The sequence below is a fragment of the Dermacentor variabilis genome, chromosome 3, assembly GCF_050947875.1.
Source record: "Dermacentor variabilis isolate Ectoservices chromosome 3, ASM5094787v1, whole genome shotgun sequence".
Taxonomy (NCBI): Eukaryota; Metazoa; Arthropoda; class Arachnida; order Ixodida; family Ixodidae; genus Dermacentor; species Dermacentor variabilis.
In genome coordinates this window covers 48,703,805-48,725,186 of record NC_134570.1, presented here as the reverse complement: position 1 = coordinate 48,725,186, position 21,382 = coordinate 48,703,805, and the positions used below count along the sequence as shown (strand labels likewise).

The 21,382-nt window shown below is 48.1% G+C and overlaps 2 protein-coding genes across 10 annotated transcripts in view; one reads left to right on the top strand and one right to left on the bottom strand.

Moving 5' to 3' along the window:
- Window positions 1-21,382, top strand: part of LOC142575555 (uncharacterized) — a 426,302-nt gene that overhangs the window by 361,622 nt on the left and 43,298 nt on the right. The window lies entirely within an intron of this gene.
- LOC142575560 (uncharacterized) overlaps window positions 1-21,382 on the bottom strand; it is a 54,279-nt gene that overhangs the window by 31,820 nt on the left and 1,077 nt on the right. For 3 of the 6 annotated variants that reach the window (XR_012826673.1, XM_075685008.1, XM_075685011.1), the window contains exons 2-4: window positions 11,376-11,539; window positions 11,057-11,195; window positions 5,256-5,376 (exon numbers count right to left, since the gene is read on the bottom strand). Coding sequence is in view for 5 of the 6 variants with exons in the window: in XM_075685008.1 (XP_075541123.1) it covers window positions 5,256-5,376; window positions 11,057-11,195; window positions 11,376-11,539 (424 nt within the window). In the remaining variant the exon portion in view is untranslated. Of the gene's footprint in view, window positions 1-3,887; window positions 4,139-5,255; window positions 5,377-11,056; window positions 11,196-11,375; window positions 11,540-21,382 lie in introns of those variants that run through there. The other 3 variants (XM_075685010.1, XM_075685012.1, XM_075685009.1) reach the window with 2 other exon arrangements.

Below are 21,382 nucleotides of genomic sequence, written 5' to 3'. Positions count from 1 at the left end.
AATAACAAGAGAAACTCACAGAAATAGTACACTTCAGGTTACATGTACGTAAGGATTATTACAGTGTTATAAAAACAAAGAAAGAAACAAAGGGGGTAAATGTTTAGCTACAGTTAAAAAAATGGGGGTTCTGACAATTATACATGCATAAGTTCTATTCTTTCCCAATTAATTATTTCGTTTTCTAATAACGTAACAAAATCAGACAGCGATACTGTGTTAGTTACAGATGCATCTAGGTTATTCCACTCGCGAACAACACGGGGGAAAAAGGAAGACTGAAAAGTATCGTTATTACAAAGAAACTCGTTTAGTGTATATGCATGATTATGACGAAGTACGCGGGATTTAGAAAAGGTAACGTATGCAGAGGCATTTATTTTTAGTCGGCTGTGTAATATTTGATGCAGAAATTTGAGACGAGCTCGTTTTGCTCGTACAGTCAAAGTTGCAAGCCCCGACTGTGTTAGAAGGAGAGTAGGGGAATCACTGCGCCGGTATTTACGATGGATAAATCTAATTGCCTTTCTCTGGATCCTTTCCAGTTTAGATATTATAATACCGAGACCGATCAAGTTGTCCAGCGCTGTTTATTCCACCAAAGGCAACGCCCCCAGCTCACGCGCGAAGAAGTCGAAGAACAGGGAAGATGATGATGGCTATGTACAAATGAAAACGACGAAGTACGTTAATAGTGCTTCACTAACTTCCCCCCGTCATGGAAGCAGCCAGCCTGGCCGCAGATTAGAGATTATCTAAAAGGGGAGTGAAGGGCTTCATCCGCGAGACTTGAACAATTTCAGCATTCCGGCGGCGCCGGTCAGTGACGGAGTGTACTGGGCGAACGAGATAGTTCACTGCAGATGTTTGCTGCACAACGGTGTATGGGCCAATGTAGCGTGGAAGGAACTTCTCACAGAGGCCTGGGGTGCGGACTGGAGTCCAAAGCAGGACTTGGTCTCCAGGGTGAAAACGTAGGTCACGGCGTTTGTTGTCGCAGTAACGCTTGCGCTCAGCTTGGGTAGCTTCTGTGCTTTGCCGGGCGATTTGACGGCAATGTGCAACTCGGGCAGCGAAATCTTCCGGAAGCGACGCGTTAGGCGAAGAAGGTGCGAAAAATAGTTCTCTGTCGAATATGGTGGAAGGAGATCGTCCATACACAAGGAAGAAAGGGCTGTAGCCGGTAGTTCGTTGAATAGCAGTGTTATATGCGAATGTCACAAAAGGAAGAATTTTATCCCAGTCAGTGTGGTCAGGACGGATGTACATGGAAATCATGTCAGACAGCGTACGGTGGAAGCGCTCAGCAAGGCCATTGGTTTGCGGATGATAAGTAGACGTAGATTTGTGAACGGTATTAGTGGCTCGAACTTCCTCGAGGACTTGTGAAATGAACGCCTTGCCACGGTCACTGAGAAGAACGTGAGGAGCCCCATGGCGCAAGACGATGGCGCGCAAGAAAAAGTCGGCGACCTCAGAAGCGGTGCCGGATCGCAGAGGGGCAGTCTCGGCATATCTTGTTAAATGGTCGACCGAAGTGACAATCCAACGGTGACCGGAGGGTGTCAACGGCAAGGGACCATATAAATCAATGCCAACAAATTCAAAAGGTGCGTCCGGGCAAGGGAGAGGTTGTAGTAAACCGGCAGGAGGGGATGTCGAGCGTTTGCGGTGCTGACATGACGCACAAGAGGCAATGTATTTGGCCACCGTTGAGGATAGGCCAGGCCAGAAGCAGCGGGTCTTTATGCGGTCGTAAGTCTTGTGGAAGCCTAAGTGGCCAGCCGATACATCGTCGTGAAGTGCCTCTAATACCCGCAAACGAAGGCAGCGAGGTAGAACTGGGACCCACCGGTGACCTGTTGGGTGGTAAATGTAGCGGTGTAGCACGCCACCTTGAAGGCGGAATTGTCAAAGTTGGCGCGCAAGCGGCTGTTGGGCGGTTCGGCGAACCCACTAAGGCGATCCATGAGAGCTCGACAGTAGGAGTCGGCCCGCTGAAGCGAGACGAAATCAGAGCGTGATGAAAGCGTAACTTGGTCCAGGGGCGTTATCGAGAGTTGGTGAGAGGCAGGCGTAGCATCGGAACGACGTGGTTGGGAAGACGACGGCGCGTTACCTGGAGAGAGTGAGTGGGCAGCGAGACAATGCGTCTGCATCATGATGGTGTTTTCCAGACTTGTACGTTATAGTGAAGTCATATTCCTGCAAGCGGAGTATCCAGCGTCCTAAGCGTCCTGACATGTTTTTCATTGATGACAGCCAACACAGAGCATGATGGTCGGTGACGATGGTGAAGTGGCGGCCGTAAAGGTATGGGCCAAATTTCTGAATCGACCAAACGATAGCCAGGCACTCTTGCTCTGTAATGGTGTAGTTCCGCTCAGCTGGAGAAAGTGTTCGGCTGGCATATGCTATGACTTGCTCTTTAGATGCTGTATTACGTTGCAGAAGTACTGCGCCAATACCTTGTGCGCTTGCGTCAGTACGGAGTATGGTGGGGGCACGATTATCGAAGTGGCGAAGCACTGGTCCGGAAGTAAGATGCCGCTTAAGAGCTTGAAAAGCCGACTCGCAGTCGCTAGTCCACGTGAAAGAGGCACCGGTAACCAGTAGCTTGTGTAGAGGAGCTGCTATTGCTGCGAAGTTGCGTATAAACCTACGAAAATATGACGCCAAGCCGAGGAAACTACGTAGATCTTTCTGTTGCTGGGGGCGAGGAAACTGAAGAACGGCACTAATCTTGTCGGGGTCAGGCTGGATGCCATCTTTTGAGACGACGTGACCCAATACATTTATTGTTTTGGTTGCAAATTTGCATTTTTTTGTATTGATCTGGAGACCAGCATTCGCAAGGCACTTGAGAACTTCGTCTAATCGTTGAAGATGTTGGCTGAAGTCAGACGAAAAGATGACAATATCGTCCAGATAACAGAGGCATGTCTTCCATTTTAGACCACGAAGTACGTTGTCTATCATGCGCTCAAATGTGGCAGGAGCATTGCAAAGGCCAAAAGGCATCACGTTAAATTCATAAAGGCCATCCGGTGTAGCGAATGCGGTCTTTTCTTTGTCAGTCTCGTTCATCGGAATTTGCCAATATCCTGATCGAAGATCAATGCTGGAGAAATACTCCGCCCCTTGTAGTGTGTCCAAAGCGTCGTCAATTCGAGGTATTGGATATACGTCCTTGCGTGTGATCTTATTGGGCGCTCGATAATCCACGCAAAAGCAAACTGAGCCATCTTTCTTCTTTACCAGGACCACGGGAGACGCCCATGGGCTAGATGAAGGTCGTATTATCTTCCGCGCAAGCATGTCAGCGACCTGTTGTTCAATGACCTTTCGTTCGGACGGCGATACACGATAGGGGCGTCGTCGTATTATAGCCGAACCATCGCTTTCGATACGGTGTGTAGCCGCAGGAGTTTGGCTCAACACAGAGGAACAGCTATCGAAACAGGCTTTGTGTTTTGCCAAGACCACCATTAAGGCTTCGGACTGCGCGGCTGTTAGGTCAGAACCAAGAATGGCTGGAGTAGGGAAAGAATCATCCAAACCTGAGGTTGGTGCTGGCGATGAAAAAGGGCAAAGCGTGACTAGAGAGATTGGTTGAGTGTCGGCGAGGATTGCCACAGTCATCCCTTTGGGCAGCATCACAGGATCTGGGGTCGTGTTGCAAGCAGACAGAAGGGCGCGGCCGCGTGAAAACCGGACGAGACAGGTGGCAATGAGAATTCCGCGAGAAGTACAGCGGGAAGAAGGGGCGACTAGGGCGTCTCCGTCGGCGATCTGACTGGACGTTACGGCTACAACATCTTCGTGACCAGGACGCAGGACGTAGTCTGAAGCGAGGACCAATTTCACGCATGAAAGTGAAGAGTCCGCAACAGGTCCGCAACAGGTTTATTTTAGTCAGCAATATCAGCAATGAGCAATTTTGTCCACAACCAAGTCTCCGTGACGACAAAAATTCACATTCGTTGCATAAGAAGGCACGTGAGCTTCCTAACTGTCGCAATGTCTATTCCAGCTGAGGTAACCCTAATAAGGGTACCGTATTTTGGCTCGGGGTCACGGCTACCCCCGGCAATCTCCTTCTTCATGAACTTTAAGCTCACGGTGTCTGGTTGAAGTCCTGGAAAAACAAGATATTATTTTTATTCGAGTGTTAGTATTCTAGGGTTGTTGCTTTGGGTAGTTGGTAATCCACTATAAAAGACGACGTACAGCCCGAAAGACAAGGACTGTAAGAGACGACATACACAGCGCAGTGTATGTAGTCTCACAGTCCTTGTCCTTCAGGCTGTACATAGTTTTTATCATATTTTTATCATTAGGGTTGCCTACAACTTATCCTAGAAGGAAATGGATCAATAGTCGGGAAACGTTTTTGGTCTAAGGAGAGTCGGTTAAAGGGTCCGTGAACCACCTCTTGGGCTTGCTGAGAAAACACAGACCCAATAGCTGACATTAATCATGAAGGGTGTTTTGCACGTCTTCCTACTGTTACTGTGTGAAGTGAAGATCTGCTTGCGAATTTATAATAATTACGTACAATAATAACTATAACCCATGCTCAGCCACAAGGGTGAATGAGCAAGCAGCACGGCCTTAAAATATGGTAAAATACCCCTTTATACAAGGTTAAAAAATTGCAGTTACTTACAGCGTGCTATTACGCCTAAGAATAAAAAAAAGAGGAAGTCTTCGAAAGTGTCGCACGGCCATCATCAGCTTAGTCCCTAATGTCGCTAGCGAGTTCTATGGCAATGAAAATGCAATGTAATGTGCAAGTCGTGGCACAGTTAACATTTATGGTGTAATTAGGAGCGTTGCCAGTAATTGTTGGGTCCTGATTTGTTTGGTTATTAAGAAGTTTTGTAGAATGTTTCCCCTGTATCTTCGGTGGACTAAACATTAAGCCTTGCTTACAGTTGATTAAAATTAGGGGCAAGTTATGGACCAGGTGTAGATGAAGTTTCAAGCATGTGGAATAATTAGAGCTTCAGCAGTAGTAAATTACGTATGCAAGGGCTCTGGAGCATTCATCATCTAGAGCACCACTGCAGTGCGATGCACCCAAGACCATGCAGGCACTGGATGACCCACATTATGAGCTCTGCTCACTTCAATGTAGGCGCAGTTGGTCATGAGTATCTCTTGGTGCAGAATGTCAAACTGTTCTATGGAATCGTATCATATATAGGGAATTCTTTGGAATCATAGATATTGAGGTACGGGGAATCACTTACCGGTCCATGTGGTTTGAGCAGCATGGCCTACAGCTGTAGATGTTCTTGTCAGTGCTCGGACCTCCTCCATGTCTTTTATCGTCACCAACAGTTCCTCGCCGTGCCTGACTTCCATGGACATCTGCAGAAGCAATATTTCTTTCAGTCTTTCTGCTGTCTTACAAGATGTCATGAGTAAATCCACATCTTAGCAATATATAACGTACGTGAGCATAATAAAGAATATAATTATAAAAAATTATGGCTATTTCATTTCTGAACTAAATTTCGCCGTCGCAGAACCTGACGCTTCCAAAGCATTGTACGACCAATGAAAAGAACCATGAAGAGGTGCAGATTAGCGTGTGTCTGTCGCTACTCCCAGGGCACCTACAACCCGGTGGCATTACAATTGTTAGTAGGTACAGCGGGGTGGGGCGTTTCTTGTGGCGCTTGACATTTCTGTGCAGCCGCGAGCAAGAGCAGGTGCGAGAGAGAAATTCTATCTGGGGGCTTTTGCTCCTTGAATATGTGACTCTGCCTAGACATGCTGGCATTATGAAGTGCAGTCGAGTTTGTTTATGCTCCACCACTGGCTGCCAGTACCGTGTGGCAGTGGGCATGGGTGCCCCGTTTGGGGATCACCGTGTCTGAATGGGCAATGTTCTGACAGATGTTGTATAAGTCACGGGTAGCTTTTTTTGTCGCAACAATAGATTGCATTTTTTTACAAGCACTGCTCCAGGAGGGCACATGTAATCAGGCTTCCCTTACAAAATTTTTTAGTAACCTTAAATAAATCGTGTTTAGACAAATGTTACTAGAACCTATCGACATTCAATCAACTGCCTTTATTAGACACCGTAACAACTTCCTAGTAACCTCCTACCGACTATTGGCCACTGATATTGAGTTGAACATATAGATATAAAATGTCGATCGAATTCTTACTGACTGCTTAATATTTTATGTTGGTACAATGTGTCAACTGTGAAGCGACTATTTATTAACCACCTTTGCACATCCTAACAACTTGCTAGTAACATCCTGTCAACTATTGGCCATGGATATGTTGCAGGCGTTTACAAATGGTTTATTATCCCCTGAATAAAATTTTTATGTACTTCTTAAAAATCTGTAAAATTTTTATGTACTTCCTAAAAATCTGTTTGCAACTGTCCAAGAACTCCTTGTCGGACTTCACTGAGCACTATAATGATGTTCCGAGTAACACACATTTGTTGCCGTTTAAAAAGGACTGCAGTAATTAATGAATAGCACGCAAGTTTCAATGAAAGCTACTTAATGTTCATAATGATGCAGCACAGATTAGCTGGACATTTACTGCAAGGAGCATTCAGAGTCACAGCTAGAACACCTATACAAACTTAGAACTCTGCCGACCAAAGTAGAGGTCACTCTTACGCTCAGCCGCTGGCTGCCCGCGCGGTGAGGCAGTGGGCACGGGCGCACCATTTGGTGATCGCTGTGTCTGGAGGGGCAAGGTTCTGACTGATGTTGTATGAGTCGCGGGTCGCTTTTTTCGTCGCGACGATACATGGCATTTTTTTTTACGAGGACTGCTTCAGAAGGGCACATGTAACCGGAAAACGGAGGCCTCATGAGAGCACCTGAGGTTATAATAAAGCAGGCGGCGCAGAATCTCCAGGGCACCCAAGTAGTAGCGGGGGAGATCAAAGCTGGAGCGGGGCGGCCCGTGCGTTGGGGCCGCAGAGGCCGAAGCGTGCCGCGGGTCTTCGCATAAAAAATTGGCACAGCCGATGTTACACACCCCTGGCAAGCGCAGGGCTCGGCGAGCCCCAACCCACGGAGCAGTCCGCGTTCTAGCTTTGGTGTCCTGAAGGCGCCGTCAATAATGCGAAATAATGACATGTTGTTACAGTTAGTAAAAAAAACACACGATTGAATATAATTATGACCAGCCGCTAACTTGTGACACTACGTTCAGCGCTACCTTGCACGCCCCGCGACTTCTGCAACACGAGTCAGAACTTTGCCTCTGGAGGTACATCGGACAGGCTTGACTAACAGGCTTGACAGGCAATGACTAACTCAGCACCAGAGCCGCAGGCTCTGGTGCTGAGTTAGTCATCGTCACCGGAAGCATTTCAGCCACTTGCGTTCAACCGCAGTCGCTAAGGCACTCCGTCTTCTAGATTTTCAATATATGCAGCCCGGGCACTACTACGGTCGCTACTGCTCCCACAGAAACATCTGTGATGGTTTTTACAAGGTACCTCACCGTATAAGGCGCGACAAAGCTATAATCCGCCACGAAAGACTTGGCACGAGTGCCGCAGGTGCGAGACAGTCTGTCCGACACAGCGGTTGCCAAATAGGGCGTCAGTGCCCGCCGTTCACCTATTTTACCGCGCCGGCAGCGAGCGTCGGAACGTAAACATTCTCGAACCCACTCCGCAATGCCGGCACGCCTAGGGACAAACGCCTACAAGAAACCTCCTCTGCAGTGTCTAGAGTCGTCTATTCAAGGAGCAAAAGACCCCAGATCCCTCAAATAAACGTCTCGTAAAAGAACGATGTATATTGCGACTTCATATTGGCATCGTTCTCGGAGAGCCAGGACACCTTGAAGACGCACCTGCCAAGCACCGTTCCATCTGTCACAATGATTCCTTCATTTCAGATTACAACGAAGTCAGATTTGTTTCCCAGTTGCACGCAGCATTACTGACTGCAAGCACAATTTCATCGCGTAAGGTGTCTGTTCTTGCCCAATGGGTACCGTCACACGTAGGTTCAAAACAAATAATAGTTGTTATTGCATGTACAGTTATATGAAACGTAAAAAAGTATCAGCGGGCCACTAAAGTTGGAGGACAGAGAACTAGATTCGCGCTCGCTTTGAAACAATTTGTCGTCTGTTATTGCTTTTCTTGGTTTAGTTATGCATTGTAGGGGAGTAAACTTCACTGGAAGACGTGATATACGTGAATGGAAGCATTTTATGAAGGTTGTGCTTTAAGAACGCGTAATTTCTGTAGCCATATCCACTTTTTAGACCAAGCCTCTTACACCACCATCCAACACAAGCCTCGCAGATACATGTAACATTCTAGCCTCTATACATATACACAGAGCGCCCCTTAGGAAACTCCCATATATGGTGGCGCCATGATTTTCCTCTAGGTGTTATGGTGAGAAACTCCACGATGGCGGCTCGCTGAGGTCTTTGGCGTACGTTTGGCGTGTCGGAGGCGCCAAAATCGGAAATAGTGGCGTCTACGTTAACATCCATGAACGACATTGAACTGCGCGCCACGGTGACGTATAGAAGGCGGAGCATTGTAGGCGCGCGCCGCTACACCGTACCTTTCGCAGTGCAAGGCATTGAAGAAGGAGCGGAAGCACCGCTAAGGCAGTGTTCGATTGCCAATAAGCTCCTTTCATCACAGCAATAAAAGTATTGAGGGGCTTTAGAATCACAGCAGTAACAGTATGGAGGGCTTTTAGTTTGCGCCTCCACCTCTGCCCGCAGGCTCTGTCCCTTAAAGGTACCGCTGCGGTAACGTGACGGATGGGGGGGGGGGGGGGGGGGGTTGGAATCCCCAGCAACCATGATGTTGTTATGTTTCGTTATGTCTAATGTTTGCCCGAATCGTTGTCGCTCTCCCGGCGAACTGCATAGGTTTAGGACAAAGACCCTGCGCTCGCTTTTCTTGGTTGGTGTAATTTCAATCAGGACGTGTTCTGTATTACACACCGCGATATCATGTATGAAAATGTCGCAGTTTTGCCGAAAGGCGAAGCAACGATTGCGATAGCGAATTAGTAGTAGTATATGAAGTGAAGTTAGTTTTATCGGCCGTATAAACTTGTGAACATTGGCTTACTAAATAAATTAACATGCATGCCGTCAAATTTTTTCTTCTTTTCATGTCGCTTTACATTCGCAGTTTATTATTTTTTAATTCGCTTGAATGGAAAGTCGACCCTCCCGTTACAATCTTGGTCGCGTTACATTCGACTGAATACGGTATGTAACGCCAGCGAGAAATCTGCCCCATGAAATTTCAGAGCATTCTACAATAACGGGCAAAGGATCTATCGGCTGCTCAGCGTCGTGTCTAAGGGGATGAGAGAGCAATCTGCGAGCTGGCGTTGGAGCTCGCCACAGTACCGAAAAGGTGAATCATTTTTCATGTAAACACTTGAGCTAGACCCTCCGACAGGCTAGATATTAGGCGTTCCATATCTTTTGACCGCGCTTTTTGACCGCTACCACAGTAGCATCGGAAAGGGTTCGGTCTGCACCACGCTGTATACTCCGTGTCAGACATCAGGTGCAACGCTGTGCAAGCTACGCAATAAGTTCGGTGACGAGAATGTATCACTCCGCGCGTTGCGTCCAGGCCTGGCTGGGCGCCAAAGGCGGATGCTCGCGCCAGCTTGCACGTGAGGCTGCCGCGACGGGCTGCCAAAAAAAAAAAAAAAGAACAACGCAATGAAAAACAAATTGATCTAAAACAACGCATTAGATAACCGTATGAAACAGTTTGTTTCTGACGATTAAGACGTTTTTCATTCAATACTCAGCCTATACCAAGAACAGTTTCGAACAATTACCATCGAGAATGCAGCGTCGAACCCGAGGCCGGCCGACGGGAGGGGCCTAGCGTCTGGGAGGACGACGCAGTGAGGCTGGCGGAGTCGCTTCTTCCTTCTGAAAGGGTCTGGCCAACATGGCGTTTATTCTGCTTGTATAGCATGTTAAGGATATGTTGCATCACGCCGTTGGCTATCACCCATGTGGCGTGATCACACCTGACAAACGTCCAGGGAAACGCTAAAGTCCCTCGTGCTTGAAAGTATTAAATCACGAAAGAACCAAATGCCGCTTGGCCGCGTAGCGTTTGCACTGGAGCAACATTTTGAACTGGCGATGCGCCTTTTTTCATCGTCAAACGGTGGCCAGATGTCCTTTGATGCGGCAAAAGTAGTAAGTTTTGCTCCTGGCCGGACAATTCCTAAAGACGCCGAGTGCCGCAAGCAGCCACACCTTTAACACGGAGCGATTTCACTATAACATGAACGATTTTCATTCGGCCGATTGTCCCTGGTTTGGACGCCGTCCTGCGACGCGTCGGGCAGGTGTTCGGACACGCTGGGCTATCTTGAGTACGCTGAGCCACCTTGTCGGGCAGGAGGCCATTGACGCGAAAGCCGCGCCGCCGAACCGCCATCTTGCGCACCTCCGACAGGCTGAACGTTTTCGGCGTCGCCGAACGCTTGGTTGGCATTCTACGTCGCTTCCGATTCTTGGCTGATTTCTTCGGCTTTATCCAAGGTCAAATTTTCGCCGTGAGCCTAGCGTCTGGTAGGACGACGCAGCGAGGTTCGCGGAGACGCTTGGAGTCTGGTCAACGTGGCGTTTATTGGACTCGTATAGCATTTGAAAGACATGTCGCATCATGCCACTGGCTATCACGCAGGTGGCGTGATCACACCTCATTGGCCATCACGCGATCATTGCAGATAATAGTGCTACTTTTGACGCCAGGGTACAGCACGACACAAGAAAGAACACCAAGCTATTTTTAAGTGCAGACGCAGTCACTGCAAGACGTATGAATATAGCATCGACAGCGTTGCACCTGATTTTCTGAAACGGAGTATATATGAGGACACTCTCGAGACGCGATCTACGGGATAAAGTAGCAACAACGCAACACGCGCGGTCACGGCAGCGGATACGTATCGACGGGACGACCCTTAATTATTGCCAAGAATCAAGCTCAAACCACCCAACGCGTACACAAACGCCCCAGAGTTGCAGCGCTTACCTTGACTCCTCTCGAAGTAGCGTCCAGTGGGCAGCGCAGAAACAGACGTCCACGAGCTTGAGCGCCCAACACAGGAATGGTTCGTTGCGGCAGTGGGTTCTCTCTTTGAAGTAGCGTCGGCAGCGTTGCACCTAATTTTCTGAAACGGAGCATATATGTGAGGACACACTTGAGACGCGATCTACCGGATAAAGTATATAGCAACAACGCGCGGTGACGGCAGCGGGTGCCTATCGAAGGGGCGACGCTTAATTATTGCCAAGAATCAAGCTCAAACCACCCGACGCCTACACAAACGCCCCAGAGTTGCAGCGCTTACCTTGACTCTTCTCGAGCGTCCAGAGGGAACGTCAGGGACAGGATGTCCAGAGCCTGTAAGAACACGTCCTCGCGCTGGGGCACCCAAGACAGGAATGGTTCGTTGCGGCAATGGGGGCTTACCTCGACGGCTCGTTCCACGGGCCAGCGCGAGGCACGATCTATCTAGATGTATATGTAGAGGAGGCAATATAGTAGAGGCTAGGTGTTAGCGATGATGATGATGGTGAAGGCCGAATTCATGGTACAAATCCACTGTGGGTGATAGGCCACGAACCGGCTGGTAATATGATTGAGAAATGAAATAATGTAGTTAATAAATAAATAAATAAATAAATAAATAACTGATAAAAAGGGGAAATACATGAATAATCCAAGATGAGAAATAAACTGATAATAAAAGAAATAAAGTAGTGTATAATAAGGTATTCAGCCTTGTAGATAGGAATATCGTAACACAAACTTGTTAATAATATACACAGAGGAGAGACGTAAAAATGAGCAAGTTTCGAATAATAATATTATTAATAAAACTGTGAATTTTTGTTTCTGCTTTGAATTTTCTATATTTAGCGCTTATTGAAGGAGAAATATATCAGTCATGGCAAATGCGAAATATTACTAAGGCAATCTTTTTGTGTCACGGAGGAAATTCCAACTGGCAAACGTTCCTGTGGCTGTATCCTAATACCGTTGCTCCAAGTGAGAGTACAACAGCACTGCACAAAGGCAGTCCTAGATTTCGAAGCGGAATTTAAAAACATCGTTTTCGATGAGTAGAAAACCGCCGACACGATAATAAAAAGCGATCGATGGATTCCGGCTCATTGCAGAGGTGGCATAAAGGGGACACCGCCAGACCACATCTGTGCCCATAAAGATTCAGTGGTGGAATACGGAAAGCAGCCTTGTACATGCTACTTTGAATTGCCAGTTAGAACACCATTGTCTGTTGCAAGAATAATTTACATGCATAAAGTCTGTAGATGTTGCTAATGTGAGTTTCTTTCCTTTCACTTTTTGTCTTCGGTCACAGAAAACTGCCTATATCTGGCTGCAGTGAAACGCGCAGTTGCCGGCAGCACAGATATCAACCGTTCTGGCGGATTGGCCAACAACCGGGTGGTTCAATATAGAAATAAGAAAAATATGTTTAAATTATTGTAACAAGATTTGTGAATAGGTATACGCGAAATATTAGATACTAGCGTATGATTTTAATTGAATGAAATAATAAATCAATAAAAAGATACCTAATCTATCTTGTAGAAATAACGAAACCTCCTGTTCTGGTTCCATAGTCGAAATCTCTGTGCTCTTACAATGAAGCCCTGGATGGCATCGACAACCTATTGAGATAGAAGCTATATAAAACAAAGAAAAAAAGAAGAGAAATTGTAAATTGAAGAACCTTCTGCGTGACAGCGCGTGGCGCTTGCCCGCAGACGTGATCTTACGATGACTGGTCGAGGCACGCCAAAGCCACCTAGAAAAAAATGCAAGGCCTTCGCACGCCGGTGTGACGTCACGGTAGTCGGATGGGCCGGACACTCGACGCCGTCGGCGTCTCCGCGCCTAGGTTCGTTGCGCTTGCAGTGTGTTTCTTTGCGCGTCGCGGATCTTATGGCATGAGAAAATTAGCGCTGTCCTTAAAGTGACAGCAACCTATAAATTCAGATGCTTCGTTTCCAAAGCAAGACACGTACAGCTGACGCAAAAAATAAGGGGGAGCCGCTGGTTCACCGCAGTCAACACCACCATAGAAAGCAGCATTCTTCCATACCTTCCTTAGATTACTTGATTGGCAACATTTTTGTTTTTTGCGTGTATCGCAACACTACTTGCCTTACTGTGCTTGTGATGTTTGGCCGGGACTAAGACAAGCAAACCGCATGTTGCTTAGTCACTCAACTTTAGACGGAACGAAAGAAAGAGGAAAACTGCATATTGAAGACACAGAATATACTTTATTCACAAATGATAAGAACTGCATTCAGAAACAAACATTTTAAATCTTCCATATACAATTATCACTCTTACAATACATTACAATTACATTACATTACAATATACATATGTACACGGTCGTTCACTTCCAATTTGAACACGGCTCCGGGCGGCCGGCGAGGCCGGCGCTCCGCGGAGCGCCGCTCGTGGGCGCCGGTGTAACTAACGCGCCGGCGCACTGGCGGCCACAAGCGTGGGCCGCAGCCGCGTCGTCTGCTACAGCGCGCCTGCACTAGTGTGTGCTGGCGGCTGAGGCCAAGCCTGTGGCTGCCAGTGCGCCGGCGCGTTAGTTCCCCGGCGCCCACGAGCGGCGCTCCGCGGAGAGTTCGAATCATAAACAGGTACCACAATGCACTGAAATAACATTTGAATTGGCCAAAATGCAGGGTTTAAATTTTGATAATGTAGGCGAATAAGTCCTAGCTACGCCACAGGTTTCTTTTTACAAGGGTTCTGTCAACACAAACATACGTAGATGTTCAACAAAACAGAGCTTCATGAATAAAAAATAAATAATGAGAAACATCTCAGGCCTTCAAGGTCTGCAATTTTCGGTCGTTCTTGGCGTTGCGTAATTTGTCGTTTTCTGTGCGGCACAAGTTGTTCAGCAGTGTATTCGCTGCAGCACTTACAACATGCCCCATTACCTCCTGTGCAGGATGACCGAAATCACACACATCGACATCCTCAAAGTCATGAAGGGTAGCGAACACAAGGCCGACAAGAGTATCTTTCTGCCTAGGAAGGCTGAAAAATCGTACGGCATATTCTGGTGTCCTGAGCTTGTCCAATATAATTTCAGTAAAGAGTACAGCATTAACTACAACTGCTCGTGGAAACTTCAGGCCACCCCTTGTCATCTTCGTGATTAATGCATTCTCAGGGTCATCTAGATCGACGTCTTGCATCACAAGGCTTTCACTGCAAGATGCGCATGCCAGCTTTTTTAGAGCTGCATGGGCACAATAGCCGGCAACATAGGTTAGTGCCGGTAGCCTTGACGTTTTTTTCTCAATGTCCGAGTCGGTCACAGTGACTTGAAACTGGCCGTTTCTTGAATGTACACTTGTCTCCAACGTGTTCGCGCTTGGTGGTAGTAGAATGTCCAAATCTGGCAGGTCCAGAACCTTCTGCAAACGCAATTTGTTTTCAGATTCATATATCTGCCTTATAGACACGTGGTAATTGGCACCAGACAATTGCCGGCACTTTCCAAAGCGATCCTCTAAGCTATCAGTTTGAAATTTGCCCAAAAGAACATACTCGAAATGAAGCTCTTTGAGACAGTATATGGCAAGTTCGTGCAAGGCATGGGTAGTGTGGCTGAAAGCTGTGTGCGTTTCCCGTGTCAGGCGGCCATTGTCATGTTTGAGGCTTCCCCAGTGATCACGCCATTGAATTATTCTCTCTAAGAATTCTAGTTGAGGACATGACGATGAAACTACTGGACCTTGCAACTGATCTCGCAACCGCTGTCCTTTTCTTGGCGTCTTGACGTTAACAATGTTCCACCAAGTCAAAATGGTGTCGACATATTGAGAGGTTTCATTTCCATGCTGGAACGTTGCAACACTGAGAGCAGCAACAGTAGATGAGTTAAAAATATTTAAGGCCAGTTTAACGTTCTGCCGTTCCATGTTTGAGGGGTTCAGTGCCTTCAAAGTGAGCGTTGGTGCTAGCTTCAAGAGCTCATGCTTTTCAGCTTCGTGCAGCTGGCATAATACCTTGAAAGATGCTGTAAGTATCTTTGGTTCAGCCTCATCACTCTTCGGTTCAGGAAAGTACATGCATTTGCCAACGCTTCTTTGATTCAGCCAGTTATTTCTTATACACTTAAGTATGTGAACTGGGTCCACCACAGAAAACAGGGGTCGTGATGGGTCAGCAGGATGCTGGTAAACAATGCTGACACTTGCCGGCTTAGCGAAGTAGGACATGGCTTTTCTGTTTATGGAGTTATTGTCCAAGATCACTGCGATTATTCTTAAACCAGATGCCTCTAGATCAAGAAGAATCTTCCGAAGGAAGTCGTGCAGCGCCTTAGCATCGATTTGTGCCACAGGAAGGTGATGATGATGATGATGATGGCCTCATGTTATGGCTCATACCCACACTGGGGGATTGGCCAAGAATTGGGTGCTGAAACGTTCACCTATTCTTTTGAAGTGCCACTTATTCGATGAGAAAAAAAAAATTTAACGAAAGAGAGAAGAAAACATACAACAACAAACAAAATACAAGATAAATTTAAAAAGTTATTCGTTTTGTTGACTGGATGTAACTGCAAACGGCATCAAAAACGTCCCTGTGGCTGCCCCCTATAACTGACGCACCGAAAGATAGTATAATTTCTGTTGATAACATTAACCCTAATTTTGCGAACGGAAGTTCTAGATGTCTTTTTCTTAACAATTTGTATCGTCGACATACCAAAAAATAATGATCTAGTGATTCTGTTTCTTGGCAGTATGGACACAGAGGTGATAGCGTCAGACCAGTCCTGTGTAAATATAGGTTTAATGGAGGGACACGGCAGCGTAATCTCGTGATTGCTACTTCTGATTGTCTTGATGGACACCACTGGATTTTCCACGGAAAAGGAGATGTATCGCCAACTTCATCGTCATCTTCATCGTGCCTTCATCGGCACTGCCATGATCATCATGACACGTGAGCAGCGGAACACACGGACGCAGGCTGCAATAAAGCTGCGGTGCTTGCGGCGTTATGTCTGATTGATGTCAGTGTTTTTAAGCCTAGTGCGACATATCAGTGGCGACGAGGCCTAGCGTCGCTAGGTGAGAAGACCCGCGTCAGCATGAGTGCTGGACGGCCACCGGAATTCGCCGATGCAGAAGGTACGTGGCCTACGTATCGCGTTCGCTTGGAGGCGTACTTTGAGGCTCATAGCATCGTGGACCCAACGAAGAAGCGAGCGCTGCTCATCGCTTCGCTCACGGACAGTGCAGTGCGTGTGGTGCAGGGCCGGTGTCAACCAAAAAAGGTGAATGAACTGAGCTATGAGGAAGTCGTCGGGTATCTGGAAGATCACTATGCTCCGGAGGTCAACGAGATCGCTGCAAGTTATGCTTTCTTCATGCGTTCGGAACAAGACGGGGAAGCTGCTCAGGACTTCATTGCGGACATTCGACGCCTAGCTGAGAAGTGCAACTTCGGCACGTCATTGGAGCGCATGTTGAGGGATCGAATCGTTTGCGGAGTGCTGGATGAAGACGTTCGGCGCCATTTACTGACGCGACGGAAGCTCACCTTAGAAGAGGCTGAAGACTTTGCTGTCTCGGCACAGAGAGCTGTTGAAAATGCCAGGAGCATGAACTCGGCGCACTCAGAAGTACATTTTGCCCGACAAAAGAGCCGTTCCTCGAAGCGACTTCCCAAGCCGGAACAACGTGACGTGTGTGGAAGGTGTGGAGAATCGCATGCTGAGGATGAGTGCAAACACCTTCGCGCGGTGTGCCACCGGTGTGGAAAACGAGGACATTTACGTCGGATGTGCCTGTCTAGCACAAATCGTGACCGTCGGCAGGGATCTTATCCAGCAAGACAACGGCGCCAGGGTTCGTACGCCATGGCAGCCGGAGAGGACACAAGCTCGGACGACAACGACGCCTTACACACGATTACAGCGGTTCTCCATCACGCAGCCAGTATCCGCAAGGTTAAGCCTATTTACAAGGACATCAGTTGGAATAACGTTCCGCTCACTATGTTGGTGGACACGGGGTCACCTGTAAGCGTCATTCCCGTAACGGTGTTCCGCAAGTACAAGCAGTTCTGGCCTCCGTTGGAGAGTTCACAGCTCAAGCTCTCTTGTCTCTTGGGAGAACTTCCAGTTGTCGGCCAGATTAGCATGACCGCTACGTGCGACGGGAAAGATATTCCTGGTACTGTCATAGTGGTCGACAGCTCCGGACCATCTTTGTGCGGCAGAGACACTATCAAGGCATTTAATGAAGTTGGAGTGGCAATGTTGTCGAATGTGGTAGCGAATCTGCAACCGGCTGGAATACAGGCTGTCAGCACAGGTCTGCAACAGCTGCTTGACGAATATGCCGACGTGTTTGCTCCGGGACTCGGCCTGTGCAAAGGACCACCGGTCACATTTCAATTGAAAGAAAACGCGTGTCCACGGTTCTTTAAGGCCCGTACTGTACCCTACGCTCTCAGAGATAAGATGTCTGAATCGTTGGATCAGCTGGTCGCGGAAGGCGTTTTGACGCCGGTAAAAACCGCTGAATGGGCAACCCCTGTGGTACCCGTTTTGAAGGGCGATGGGTCCCTCCGACTGTGTGGAGACTTCCGTATGACTGTGAATGCGGCCACTGTGGTAGAACAATACCCGTTGCCGCGAGTGGACGACATTTTTGCTAGGTTAAACGGTGGCGAAGTATTCACGACTTTGGATTTGCGTCAAGCCTACAACCAGTTGCCATTAGATGAGGAAGCAAAGAAGATAACAGTCCTCAACACCCAGAAGGGTCTTTTTTGTTTTAACAGATTACCGTTTGGCGTAAGTTCTGCTCCAGCCATATTCCAAAGGCGAATGGACGGACTGCTGGGGGATATTCCTGGAGTGCAGGTGTACCTGGATGACATTATCATCGCCGAGAAAAAACATGATTCATCTAGGCTCAAAGCCGTGCTGCAGCGGCTGCGGGAGTATGGTCTCCGACTGAACAAGGGAAAGTGCAAGTTTCGGCAAGACGAAGTCACATTTCTCGGTCATCGTATCGACGCGAAGGGTCTGCGACCGAAGGACGACAATATCAAAGCCGTTGTTGAAGCCCCAAAGCCCACCTCGGTGAGTGAGCTGAAAGCTTTTCTCGGTCTCATAAATTACTATGGCAAGTTCCTTCCCAATCTGGCCACCCTGCTAGCTCCGCTACATGCTCTCTTATCCAAAGGAGTCAAGTGGCAATGGAGCCAGGAACAGGAGAAAGCATTTCAGCAAGTTAAGCAGGCAATTGTGGCTTCCAAGTTTCTGGCTCACTTCGACCCGGATAAGCCACTGCGGCTGGAGTGCGATGCATCACCAGTAGGCATTGGGGCCGTTTTGTCGCACCGCGTGAATGGTGTTGACTACCCCATCGGATTCCGGTCCAGGACACTTACCAAGAGCGAGCGCAATTACTCGCAGTTAGAAAAAGAAGCTTTGGCACTGGTATTCGGCGTCGCCCGGTTTAAAGACTACCTGTACGGACATCAGTTCGTCTTAGTAACAGACCATAAGCCTCTTACTGGTTTATTCAATCCAGGTAAAGCCATACCACCGATGGCGGCCGCAAGAATACAGCGTTGGGCCTTGTTTCTTGGCAACTACAACTACACATTGCAGTACCGGAAGGGCAGTGATCATTCCAATGCTGATGCCCTCAGTCGGTTGCCCTTGCCAGTAATGGAGGAGCCGCGGGACTTTGCTGCCGACGAGTACGTTTTGTATGCCCACTCTCTTGAGGAAACAGCGCTTTGTGCCCGCGAGGTTGAACATCTGACTAATCGAGACACCAGCCTTCTGCAGGTTAAAAAATGGATTTCCCAGGGATGGCCGTCATATCTTCCGCAGGGCCATGAGCATCTCCGGCCGTACTTCAACAGAAGAACAGAGCTTACAGTCAGCCATAATTTGGTGTACTGGGGACATCGCATTGTTCTACCCCTGGCAGCGGCAAGGCGTGTGTTGCGTCTTTTGCACGAGACACACCCCGGCATGACAGCCATGAAAACCACAGCGAGAACGTTGTTTTGGTATCCGGGACTGGATTCCGACATAGAGCGACTGGTGAACTCATGTTCCACATGTGCGCAGGCTTCAGCAATGCCACCAGCACAGATACCTTTGGCCTGGCCAGCCACCGGGGAAAGGTGGAGCCGGCTGCACGCAGATTTCGCAGGCCCGTTGGACGGACAAATGGTCTTAGTCGTCGTCGACTCGGAAACGAAATGGATGGAAGCCATTCCAATGAAAACTGCCACTTCGCAAACCACGGCCAACGCGCTAAGATCAATATTTGCACGGTTCGGCCTTCCAAAAACCTTTGTTTCTGATAACGGACCACAATTTGTGGGCAAAGTTTTTCGTGAGTTTCTGGCACGGAACAATGTGCAACAACTCACAACAGCCCCTTATCATCCACAGTCGAATGGTTTAGCCGAACGAGCTGTGCGTACGCTCAAGGAAGGACTAAAGAAGAACCCCGGAATAGACCTCAGAATACGCATAGCGCGGGTTTTATGTCGATATCGCCGAACGCCCGTCAAGGATGGGAAGTCGCCGGCAGAACTCTTATTGGGGTACCAAATAAGGACAAAACTGGACTGTATCGCTCCCGATGAAAGGTCACCAGAAATCCAACCACGAGTTGGAGGGTCTCCAGTTCAGGCAGGTGACCCAGTCTGGATGCGCGATTTCCGAACAAGTCGTCGCAGGTGGATACCAGGAGTAGTGCGAGATCAACTGGGGTCCAGAATGGTCACTGTTGATTCCGGGAAAGGAATTCAGCGGCGACACTTGGACCAGGTCAGACGTCGAACTGTCTCAGACTCTTTCTCGACACAGAGGGTAGCCGTAAACCCTGCAGATAGCACTCCAATCACGTCGCGACATAGTCCGGAAGTGGCCCAGACGGATAGCCCGCCACCGTTACGAAGATCGACCCGACAGCGACGGCCTCCTGAACGCTTGGACCTGTAAGAGGGGGAGAAGTGATGTATCGCCAACTTCATCGTCATCTTCATCGTGCCTTCATCGGCACTGCCATGATCATCATGACACGTGAGCAGCGGAACACACGGACGCAGGCTGCAATAAAGCTGCGGTGCTTGCGGCGTTATGTCTGATTGATGTCAGTGTTTTTAAGCCTAGTGCGACATATCAGAAGGATGTGTACAACATCCTTATTTGAAGAAAGCAGGCTCTGTATCATAAATACGTGGACAGTTTTTGCTGCAGTCGATGAATTTACCGCAGCACCAGTAACCAACCCAGCCTTGTAATAAAAAATGATTGAAGGTGAATATCATCAATCATTACCGTTACAGTCTTTTCATGCTCTTTATATGTGCTTACAATACGCTTTGCATAGGAAAGAAAACTACGTTCTTGCTGCTCCGTTTCAGGGCGTACATCGTACGATGAACACAGTCTTCTGATCGTATCAGCACGCGGCATCTTAAGCTTCATCGAACTTCTCAGGAATCTATATGCATGAGGTGAAATTGTGAACAAAAGGCTAGCAAAAACCAATAAGTCGGGGGGATATCGGCCAGCACCATTCAAAAGAAGATCAACTTGACTCTTCAGGAATTTAAGCACTGCCAAATGCCATTCTTGCAACTCGCATGCGAAATGTTTTCCACTTACTTCCTCTAGCAATGTCGAAACTAATGTCAGTAGATGACGGGCCTTTTCATAACGCTCAGTGCTGATATCCTTACGTGTCTGTTCGATCATGTGTAACACACTTTTCAAATCTCTCAAGTCGCACAGCTTTTCAGGAACTAAAACATCACCACACTTCCTCACACCCGTTTCACCAAAAAATACTTCGACGTAGGCGCCCTCGAGGAGACCGAACCTGTACCCTAAGACTATTCGGCGATACTAAATTACTACAAGGGCTGCAGAAAGCGGTATCCACCACCGCACAACTCCCTTAGCAGAGAGGACTCTGTCGCGTTGAGGCAGCTACAAACGGGCTCGTACCCGAACCTAAACGTGCTCAGCAAAATTTATCCCACACAATACAATGACAAATGCCCCTGGTGCCACGAAACACCCACGCTGTATCACATAACGTGGACATGCCAGAAGATAGACGTGGTACCCGTTATACCAAACCCGAGTGCGCAGCAATGGGAGGGAGTGCTCTCCAGCGATCGCCAGGTCGACCAAGAAGGTCTGATTCGGCGAGCACAACTGGCAGCAGCATCCAGCGGAGCCCTGGACTAAGGGCAACCGACCGTTGTGCTAGAAGATGGACG